Below are 12103 nucleotides of genomic sequence, written 5' to 3'. Positions count from 1 at the left end.
CTCGTCCCAGGAGCTTCTACACCTGCTCCCCTGAAAAGACGCCCAATGGGGAACGAATATAGTGTTGCAATGACCTTGACCAGTGAGCGTACCTTGTCCAAAGATCTTAAGATCAGCAAGCCCAACATCGTGTCTCCCCATTTGCAAATTTTCGGGCCGATTCCTCAGTTTGCTGTGCATCATCAAATTGGCATTTTTCCTGAAATCCCATTATCTCACGTGTTCCAATTCTGTAGCACTATTTGAAGATATGCAACCAAATGGTTCAAATGGCACTGAGCACTATGGAACTTAACATCTGAGGTCATCAGTCCCCACGAACTTAGAACTACTTAAACCTGTATAGCCTAAGGACATCACACACATCCACGCCCGAGGCAGGACTCGAACCTGCGACCATAGCAGTCGCGCGGTCCCGACGGAAGCGCCTAGAACCTCTCGGCCACCGCGGCCGGCGCAGCGCAAGTGAAGTAGCTCTTGGAACGAAAGCATATTCTGCAAATGGACTAGCTTGCCCATTCCCACCGACTTAAGTCCCATAGAGCACGTGTGGAATGCAGTGGGAAAACGTGCTGCAGCACGCCTTCATGCACCAATGACCATCCAACAGTTGTGAACCGTGTTAGTGAATGAATGGAACGCCCCATCGCAAGAACTGTTTACTAACCTCGGGTCCCAGCTGGGAGCGCGTTGCAGAGAATGCACTGCTGCCCATGGTGATCAAACACCCTATTAAGACCAATGTGCTGCCTTTTGGTAATGCCCAGGGGACAATCATTATTGGCGACGACTTCGGTGTAACGATTGTCTTCGAACAAAAGAATCATTTCCGATCATCTCATTGTATATTTCTTTCATCTACCTTCTGTACTATACCGTATCAGATTTTCCTCTGAGTTGTCTGAGTTTCATAGAGCTATGTCACTTGGCAGTGACACATTATTCGAAAATTACTTACGTCCTGAAGTTTTGCACACCAGTGTACTGCTTCTAAATCCAACAGAATATATACACTATTGGCCATTAAAATTGCTACACCACGAAGATGACGTGCTACAGACGTGAAATTTAGCCGACAAAAAGAAGATGCTGTGATACGCAAATGATTAGCTTTTCAGAGCATTCACACGCAGTTGACGCCGGTGGCGACACCTACAACGTGCTGACATGAGGAACGTTTCCAATCGATTTCTCATACACAAACAGCAGTTGACCGGCGTTGCCTGGTGAAACGTTCTTATGATGCCTCGTGTAAGGAGGACAAACGTGTACCATCACGTTTACGATTTTGATAAAAGTCGGATTGTAGTCTATCGCGATTGCAGTTTATCGTATCGCGACATTGCTGCTCGCGTTGGTCGAGATCCAATGACTGTTAGCAGAATATGGAATCGGTGGGTTCAGGAGGGTAATACGGAACGCCGTGCTGGATCCCAACGGCCTCGTATCACTGGCAGTCGAGATAACAGGGATCTTATCCGCATGGCTATAACGGATCGTACAGCCACGTCTCGATCCCTGAGTCAACAGATGGGGACGTTTGCAAGACAACAACCATCTTCACCAACAGTTCGATGACGTTTGCAGCAGCATGGACTATCATCTAGGAGACCATGGCTGCGGTTACCCTTGACGCTGCATCACAGACAGGATCGCCTGTGATGGTGTACTCAACGACGAACCTGGGTGCACGATGGCAAAACGACATTTTTTCGGATGAATCCGGGTTCTGTTTACAGATTCGTGAAGGTCACATCCATGTTTGGCGACATCGCGGTAAAAGCAGATTGGAAGCATGTTTTCGTCATCGCCATACTGGCGTATCACCCGGCTTGATGGTATGAGGTGCCATTGGTTACACGTCTCGGTCACCTCTTGTTCTCATTGACGGCACTTTGAACAGTGGACGTTACATTTCAGATGTGTTACGACCCATGGCTCTACCCTTCATTCGATGCCTGCGAAACCCTACATTTCGGCAGGATAATGCACGACCGCATGTTGCAGGTCCTGTACGGGCCTTTCTGGATACAGAAAATGTTTGACTGTTCCCTGGCCAGCACATTCTCCGGATCTCTCACCAATTGAAAACGTCTGGTCAATGGTGGCCGAGCAACTGTCTCGTCACAATACGCCAGTCACTACTCTTGACGAACTGTGGTATAGTGTTGAAGCTGCATGGGCAGCTGTACCTGTATACGCCATCCCTTTGACTCAATGCCCAGGCGTATCAAGGCCGTTATTACGGCCAGTGGTGGTTGTTCTGGGTACTTATTTCTCAGGCTCTATGCACCCAAACTGCGTGAAAATGTAATCACATGTCAGTTCTAGTATAATGTATTTGTCCAATGAATACCCGTTTATGATCTGCATTTCTTCTTGGTGTAGCAATGTTAATGTCCAGTAGTGTATTAAGAGACACATGCAGAGTAACGTAATTGGGGATGTGAGACTTACAGTGGACGATGAGCATGATGCGCTTGCTGACGCTGGGTGGGACGCCGTTGGAGGCGATGCACAGGTAGGCCCCCATGTGGAGCCGGTTGACGCGCGTGATGTTGAACACGGGGCCCTCGACGCTCGTCACTGCAGCATCAATCCACAAGACATCGTGTAAATGTACACTCTCCCAAAGTGATTGAATGCAAGTGAAACTCAATTTATAGCTGCTCTGGCGTGCAAGAATCTGCCGGACTTCCTGCTTGCAGTGCTTTTGCAATACTTTACGGATCGATTAACAAGACACTTGTTGTACAATTGCAACGTTTTCCTTTATAACGTGTACCCACAACTCCCTTTGTGGATGCTGATGCTTATACCCAAAATTACAGTATTTTTGTCGTGCCTGTTATGCAAATAGTCTTTAATAGGAGTACTGCACAGTTGCTGTATTGGTCACTAAATAAGAAGCCACCAGCTGATAAAGCAGTAGCATTATTTTAGGTTTCGGGTAAAAACGATCATCAGGGTGAATATACAAGAGAATTAAACTACAAGTATAGTCAAACTAAAACAGCAGAAAAACACACCATGAACATCTTGGTGCTCAAATATATAGTATGTAAAAAACAAATCTGTTAAGGAAAGCTAAGAGGGTAGCTACAACGTAATTACCAGGAAGACAAGCCAACAGAGGGCGGTGATGGATGCGAAAGTACCACCACGAAGCGACAGAAGCAGGAATTCTTCTTCGTTGATCTATTGTGGATCGTGGGACGACGGCTGGCATGAACTTCTTGATGCAATAATTTTCCAACAGCCGTATGTATTGTAGAAATTAATTTTATTTTATGAACTTCTATGTGCTACCAGTTTCTGCATTACACGGATGCCATCTTCTGGCCCCACTCGTCATAGTCGTAAAATCGCTATACACGGAAGGAGCCATGTAACTGGATCCGTGAATCAAATCGTCCTGCAACAGCTCTTGGTGGTCAGGCGACACAGACTGAGGCGGTTTGCAAACATAAATAAAATAAAATAAATTTCTACAGTACATACGGCTGTTGGTAAATTATTGCAGCAAGAAACAGGAATTATTTTTCTTTTTTATAAGAAGTGTAGTACACAAAATTAAATATTTACAAAAGTATACAAATGATGAATAATAAAATGAACGAAGAAAAGAAACAAAAAATTATATAAAAAATATTGTCGACAAAAAAGAGATACATATAAACTGACAGATAAACAGAATAAAAATTCCAGGAGAGCTACATTAATTCACATCTTCATAAAATATTACATAAATAAAACAAATCAAGGAAAATTATTTTAAAAGGTACAATAAGTTATAAGTAAGAAAAACATAGGTAATCTAGGATGAGGAATCATGAAAGTCTACAGAAGAGATGTGTTTCTCATTAGCGAATATGAGGAAGTGCTCATAGATCCTCAGGTATGCATTTTAGAGCCCGTGTTTGCTGGATATTTTTTTCTTGTCTTAGTCCATACTAGCATCTCTGAAAGGTGCATACCATACATTCTTAGCAACACCTGTATCCGTATGTATTCCACTGTCAGAAGTATTGGAATGATTTTCGCTTGTAACTTTCGACTCATTCGTTTCCGAACCACAGGCCCTTAAACAAATTGATACATTTATCTGTCTTTGAAAGTTAGTAACATCATCACAATATTACCCTGCATATACATACATTTACAGTCGCCGGATCGTATTACTTTGACGCTCTGTATCGTCGTTGGATGATGTTTCCAGACCCGGATCCTGGTTCCTATGTAACACTTCATATACTGTGTCCCCTCAACAACCTTTTAAAGTATCTAACATGAATTGCGAAACGGCAGGGGTCCTAAAATGTTTCTATTTGCTGATGAAAAAGCTTGGTAGCGAGGGATTTTGAGTGTAACATAGGTAATGTATCAAACAGTGCATTTCAAGACATAAGTTCGTGGCTTGCAGAAAATAACTTCATGCTAATAGCAGTACGGCTCAGTTTGTACAGTTTCCTATATACAATAAAACTAAAACTGACAATACAATTAGATAGAATGGGCATATGATTAGTGTGGTTGAACAATTCAAATACCTAAGTGTCCAAATAGATGGTAATGTGTCGTGGAATGCCCTTGTTCAGCATCTTGTTAAAAAACTGAATGCTGCTATATGTACCACTAGAATGTTTGCTTATTTTAATTCGCTTATGACGTATGGCAGTATATTCTGGGTTAACTCTTCCCTTTCACCAAAGGAATTTTTCGCTTAGAAATGGGTAAGTTAGCGATCCTCTTGTCCACACCATTCAGGGGTCTGGGAGCCCTCACATTGGCCTCTCAATATATATCTTCTTTAATGTATGTTGTTAATAGCACAAGCTTGTTCCCAAGAATTAGCAACTTTCATTCTGTTAATACTAGGCGGAAACCCAATTTGCATTTGGATCGCGTGTCCTGACTCTTGTGGAGAAAGGCGTGCGGTGTTCTGGTGCATACATTTTAAAAAAACTACCACAAGAATTTAAGAAAAATCTTAGAGAAGTAATCCTCGCACTTTCATGTTCAAACTGAAGAATTTTCTCATGCCTCACTGCTTCTATTCTGTCGAGTAATTTCTGGAAAAATGAGCTATTTCCTCTGTTATATTGTTGAATAGACGAACATATACTCAGGAGCTTGTCCGCTGCATAGGATTCGTGTACATTTGATTGTTCTTTTACTACAATTCTGATGTTAATTTCATGTACTGCCTTTTTGCATAACCATATAAATGTGTTAGCGGTGTAAAATAACGCAGTAAAAGACAGTACCGAGCAAGGTGGCGCAGTGGTTAGCACGCTGGACTCGCGTTCGGGAAGACAACGGTTCAAACCAGCGTCCGGCCATCCTAATGTAGGTTTTCCGTGATTTCCCTCAATCGCTTGAGGCAAATGACGGGATGGTTCCTTTGAAAGGGCACGGCTGACTTGCTTCACCATTCTTCCCTAATCCGATGGGACCGATGACCTCGCTGTTTGGTCCTCTCCCCCTCAAATCAACCAACCAAATAAAAAGCAGCGGTTTATCAAAACATACTAAAAGAAAACATGGTGATATTACAAGTGATCCCGGATAGACATTTTGTCTACTCAAATATTTTGGGTGCTGTAGCACTGACTGTCCGTTTTCGGAAGACAGCTGGATCTCCGCTACTCCACACCGGAGTGAAGTCAAGGACTCCACCAGCACTCTTCATACTGCGTCTAACCGCATGCTATCTCCGCATCGAGTCTCACAGTTGGAATCAGAGATGAAAACCGCTGATGTCAAAAGCTGTCTCTGTGAATTTGTTACGATAATAGAGGCTTCAGACCACCTGCTGTTCAGCAGTTGTCAATGGCGGCATATGCGTCCGGGTATGAGGGGATGTTACAGGAAGCATAAAATATTCATAACATCTTTCGAGATACCTAAACCAGACATTGGCAAATGATAACACGCAAAGGGAAGCGTATTTTGCCGTATGATAAACATGCGGAACATTCTTATCCAGCTGACTGTACGAGGAACTACAGACTTTGAAAGGTCTCTGTTAGATTCCTTTCATACTATTTTGATCGATTTATTTTTGTTTACGTCATACATTTGCATCTCTAAATTTACTGTGGTATTTCTGAATTTATCTGGGAGGAGACTGAGGAGTGGAATATGTTATATTTACATATAAACACGAACAACTTGTCATACAACACTTTCAAGTACATTTTTATATGTAATTCTTATTATACAGATTTCCCTATGAAACCCACATCCGTCTCCTTTACGTAGTGTGTATAATGTTCTTAAGATATTGTCATCTCCTTCCCTTCTGGTGTGAAAGGATGAATGAGTGTGGTGGTAGCAGAGAAGCTCTGTCTGCTAGAGAACAGTCTCAGTAGGTAGATACGATTCCTAAGGCAAAGTGGTTTGTCTCTTGGTGTGGTTCTGTCCGTCCCTTGTCAAGTTCGTAAAGGAAGTTACCTCTCTGGTCACTTCCTATTGTATCTGTGGGATACCCTCGGACGGGGCCCACGCTATCAGTCTGCGGGCAGTTTCTCAAGTGATGACGTCGTCGGGTAAGCGCGTGTTTGGTAAGTCCGAAAGACAATGAACTATGAAATTCGTAAGTTTTCGGCCTAACTGAAACATTAATTACCTTTCTTATAGATTTATATCGAAAATGTTTTTTATATTATTTTAAATCGCGATGCAATGGGATTTCAGTGTTGGTTTCGGAGTGTATTGTGGTAGTTGCTTTGTTTCCACCCCAATAAGGAAAGTGGAAGCAATTTAAGTCATGAGACGTAATTCTAATTAAAATCATCGCTCTTCAGTGTGAATGAGCATGTGATTGTATGGTTTTCTCTCGTTGAAGTTCTTCAAGTTAATAATTTCTCTTTGTGTTCAACCTACGTGGTGTGTGCTTTGTAGTAACAGTACTATGTGCTCGTAAAAAAATTGTTTAACGAGCCATCAGATCAATACTATGCCATTATTAACGCAGTTCGGAAGTTTTCGGTAACTAATGTGTTTGGATTTGATTTCTTCATTAAAATCTTAGCGGAATTACGTATTTTCTGTAAATGTACTTGTGCACATGGAACATGTGGTGTAGTAACAAAATTGGCCCTCAGCTACTCTTTTTCATAATATTTCGCTTATTCAGTCATAATTAATCGCTGTCGCGACCTATTTCCCTATTTCACAATTTCTAGAAAGATTTTTACAGAGCATTTTGATAAGATTGTGGATATATCGAACCACGTGATCTTTGTCTAAACTTCCAATAGTAGTTTGTGGTTATCTGTTGGGAACACGACTACGCGACATTTCTTTGCCTAAATAAAAGGGATTAGTGATGTTTAAGTTCCTTTCTTTGTGTACCCTTGAACTATCTTTGTGTGCTTGTCTGAACGCGATATCCATTCCTGTTTCCTATTCTTTCGGCTTCCTATTCTTCGAAAATCACGTGTTATGCAAACTGAACCCCCTCTGAGTAACACCTTTCTTAATTAATTTACGATAGTAAATAAGGCACCAGCTCTGAGACAGACTTAACACATGTTATACGTATATTGAACACTGATGAATTTTAAAATAAATATAAAAGCTTAAACTTAATTTACTTTTCTTTAATCTAATTTTCCCCATCTGTTTACTTATGATAATAAAATGATAAAAAATGAGCTGATGTAGTGGCTGACTATTGCATGGATTTGAAAATTTATAACAGTAATAAAAATTTATATATCAGTCACGCACGCATACTTTCCACCCTAAGTTCGGAAGGTTTTAAAAACACTATGCTCATTACAACTTTTTTACTGCAACAATGTAATTTTTTAAGGGTTTTCGATAGCTATCGAAATGAGAATTAATGTTGCTTTTCCACAAAATAAGTGAAGAAATTACACATATATTTTTATGCCGAGAATGTGGTTTTCCATTAGCTATTGATCCGACTTTTCTTCAGTCCCTCCGTTTCAGAATTCTGACGCAAATGCAACTACATTAAATTTTTTTTTAGTCCAGTCTTTGATCACAATACGAATTCCTTATAGTTTAGACGATGACCGGTTTCAGTCCGTAGTGACCATCCTCAGATCTTTTTTACACCATGCTTTAAAGTGATAAGGCAATAATGGCATCGTCAAAACATATAAATATAATCAGAATAGCATCGTCATATAGAACTAAAATAAGGTTGAGCGTAGGCCGCATCGTCCACACAGTGATTATTGCAATAATTTAGAGCGGCGCAGTGTTCATTTCGACCGGCGCGTCCATCGGGGTCCGCGGGGTAACCAGGTTGACACTGGTGACTTCAACTTGGCCTTTGAGGGTGACACATTACATGAGAAGTTCAAGGTGGTGGTCTACCGCTGTGACGTCAGGCCTCATATCCCTCCCCCAAGGGTGGTGGAACTTCGGCCATGTGTCTGCCCCCTGTACTTCCAGCCCCACCTTTCGAGATTGAAGACGTCCATCGCATCGCACTACTCCCTGTGCCCCGCCTCCCATCTGTTTCTGCTGCAGAGGGAATCATTCACCTTGCTCACCAGACTGCAGGATTTTACAGAAAGAGAGGAAAATCATGGAATATAAGACCCTGGATCGACTGACCTACACTGAGGCTAAGAGGAAATTTAAGCTCCTACATCCTGTGGCTATGATCACCTAATATGCCGCTGCTACGAGAATAGTTGTAGTCCCATCAGTTCCATAAAGTCCAGTCGGCTTTCAAAGCCAGCATGTTACACCTGTTCCCTTGATCCCTTGATGGCGGGGGGCACTCACCCCCCCCCCCTCCCCCGATGCTCCTGCACCACCTACCTCAGGGGCACTGTTCCCCAACCATTGGGGACACCAGTCCCCACTTCTCAGTGGGAGAAGGTAAGTCTTCTTCGGCTCCTCTCTGTCAGAAAGGGGTCCCTTGGACCACTCCCCTCCCAGGTTTCTGCTAATGGGAAAGATGACGCCCACCAGCAGCTGAAGAGCCCAAAAACAGCTGGTCGTAGGGCTTCATACTTATCCTCAGTCCCAGAGACTGATTCAGTGAAGTTCGCCCAGCCAGGGAAACCCAAGGAACAACGCGAGAAAGCGAAAAAGAAGACCCCTAAGAACACCACCGCTAGCTACAAGCTCTGCATCTGAGGATGGGGTGGAGATTCTGGCGTCTGCTGAGGACCTGGATCTCGCTAGACCCTCACACACAATGAATATACACTGCTCAGGCAAAAAGTCGGTGGCAGCAGATGACCCTGAGGCGTAATCTGCCTCATTGAATATTCCATGCTTTCCCAGTCTCACAATGATGTCATCCTCCAGTGGCATTGTGGCGGTTTCTTCCATCGCCTGGCTGAACTAAGGCAACTGTTAAGCTTTACACCTGCTTTCTGCATTGCGCTCCAGGAAACCTGGTTCCTGGCAATGCGGACCCCTGCCCTCCATGGCTATAACCTAGTAGCTATAATCGAGAGTCAGGTGTAGTTTGTTTTTATGTCCTAAAATCATTCTGTAGTTAAACTGTGCCCCTTCAAACCACTCTTGAAGCTGTGGCTGTCAGAATACGGATGACACAGGAAATAAATGTCTGCAATGTATATCTTCCTCCAGATGGTGCAATACCCCTGAATATATTACCTGCACTGATTGATCGACTCACTAAACCTTTCCTTCTTTTGGGAGATTTTAACGCTCATAACCCCTTGTGGGGTGACACCGTGCTTACTGGCCAAGGCAAAGATGTTGAAACTTTACTGTCTCAGTTCGACCTCTGCCTCTTAAATACTGGGGCCGCCACACATTTCAGTGTAGCTCGAGGTAGTTACTTGGCCATTGATTTATCAATCTGCAGCCCAGGGCTTCTCCCATCTATCCACTGGTAGTGACCACTTCCCCATCTTCCTGGGCATCAGGCCCATGGACGCCTCCCTAGATGGGCTTTAAACAAGGTGGACTGGGAATCTTTCACCGCTGCAAGTGTTGACTCTCCCCCACTTGGTAACATCGATGTCATGGTTGAGCAGGTGACTACCACAATCGTTTCTGCGGTACAAAACGCGATCCCTCGCTCTTTAGGGTGCCCCAGCGAAAGACAGTCTCTTGGTGGTCACTGGAAGTCGCTGAGGCATTTACAGAGCGTCGGCGAGCTCTGCAGCAACATAAGCGAAAACCTTCCCTAAAGCATTTGATAGCTTTTAAGCGGCTCCGTGCCCATGTACGTCAGCTTATAAAACGACGGAAACAGGTATGTCGGGAGAGGTACGTGTCGAACATTGGGTGCCATACGTGAACTTCCCAAGTCTGGTCGGAGATCAGACATCTTTTTGGGTACCAGACTCCAACAGGTGTCCCTGGCGTTACCATCAATGGCGTGCTATGTACCGAAGCAAATTTGATTGCCAAGCACTTTGCCGAGCACTTTGCTGGAACCTCTGCGTCGGAGAACTACCGCCCAGCCTTTAGTACCCCCAAACTGCAGACGGAAAGGAAATCCCCTCGTTCACTACACGACACAGTGAACTCCTATAACGCCCCATTTACGGAGTGGGAGCTCCTCAGCGCACTTGCACATTGCCCTGACACAGCTCCTGGGCCAGATCGAATCCACAGTCAGATGATTAAACATCTCTCATCTGACTAAAAGCGCCATTTCGTCGTGATGTTCAACCAGATCTGGTCCGATGTATGTTGTCGGTTGGATTGGGTCCTGTAGTCACGTGGGCTATTGGCTCTATGTCAGAGCGGCTTCCGCCAGTGGTGCACTACCACTGAAAATCTTGTGTCCCTCGAGTCTGCCATCCGAACAGCCTTTTCCAGACACCACAGTAAGTTAGTCGGAAACATAGGTAGTATACAATATGTACAACAACCAAGAGGTAACAATAAGGTGGAAGACAAAGAACGAAGCGCTCGGACTGTAAAAGGTATATGACAGGTATTTAACCTTTCGCACCTACTGTTCAATCTGTGTGTTGAAGAAGCAATGACGGAAATAAAAGAAAGATCCAAGGTGAATAGATATCAGTAATAAGAAGAATTACAGGATTTTCTGAATTAAATGGACAATCCAATGAGCACAGAATATGGACTGAGAGTAAACAGTAGAAAGATAACACTAATGAGAAGTAGCAGGAATGAGAACCACGAGAAATGTAACATCAAGACAGGTGATCACAAGGTTGATGAAGTTAAGGAATTCTGCTATCTAGGCAGCATGACGGACCGAGCAGGGAGCAGATAAAAAGCAGACTAGCATTGGCAAAAGAACATTCCTGGCCAGGAGAATTCTACTGCTACCAAACATAGGTCTTAATTTGAGAAAGAAATTTCTGAGAATGTACGTTATGAGCAGAGCATTGTATGGCACTGAGACATGGACTATGGGACAACAGGAATAGAAGAGAATTGAAGCAGTTGAGATGTGGTGCTATAGAAGAACGTTGTAAACTAGGTAGGCTGATAAGGTAAGGAATGAGGAGGTTTTCCATAGAATCCGCGAAGAGAGGAATATATGGAAAACAGTGACAAGAGTAAAGGACTGGATGTTAGGACATCTGATAGGACATCATGAAATAACTTCCATGGCACTAGAGGAAGCTGTAGAGCGTAAAAATTTTAGAGGAAAACAGAGATTGGAACATGTACAGCAAATAATAGTGGATGTGGGTTTCAGCTGCTACTCTGAGATGAAGAGGTTGGCATAGGAGAGAAAATCGTGGTAGGCTGCGCCAAACCAGTCGGGAGACGGATGACTCAGAAAAAAGAAGGTATCGCCGAGTTTACGTACACACCATAAAGAGAAATATCATAGTAACTGAATTTCCGATGTACCCAGTAGTGTCACCTCTTTTTGCTCCCTGGTACTTACTAGTGAGAGAGCTAGATCATATCATTAAAAAGAAAATCAATTTTAGACCTAAGCTTAGTGCCAGAAATTCCACATCTCTTATTGATAAAATGAAGGATATATAAATCCGAGATGTTAACTAATATTGTTCAATATCATTAGCTTAGTTGCATATGTTCCTGCTGATGACATATGAACGTATTAACAGATTCAGAGTAAATCCCGTGTAATTACATGACATTCTCATTGCTACAGCTTTACCTCAAAGCAGTACCT

The 12103-nt window shown here is 43.1% G+C and overlaps 1 protein-coding gene across 1 annotated transcript in view; it reads right to left on the bottom strand.

Moving 5' to 3' along the window:
- Positions 1-12103, bottom strand: part of LOC124613352 (neurotrimin-like) — a 351927-nt gene that overhangs the window by 231050 nt on the left and 108774 nt on the right. The window contains exon 3 of the mRNA XM_047142049.1: positions 2458-2586. Coding sequence (XP_046998005.1) covers positions 2458-2586 — 129 coding nt within the window. The remainder of the gene's footprint in view (positions 1-2457; positions 2587-12103) is intronic.

This window comes from Schistocerca americana, chromosome 4, assembly GCF_021461395.2.
Source record: "Schistocerca americana isolate TAMUIC-IGC-003095 chromosome 4, iqSchAmer2.1, whole genome shotgun sequence".
NCBI lineage: Eukaryota > Metazoa > Arthropoda > Insecta > Orthoptera > Acrididae > Schistocerca > Schistocerca americana.
This window is presented reverse-complemented; position numbering and strand designations above follow the sequence as displayed.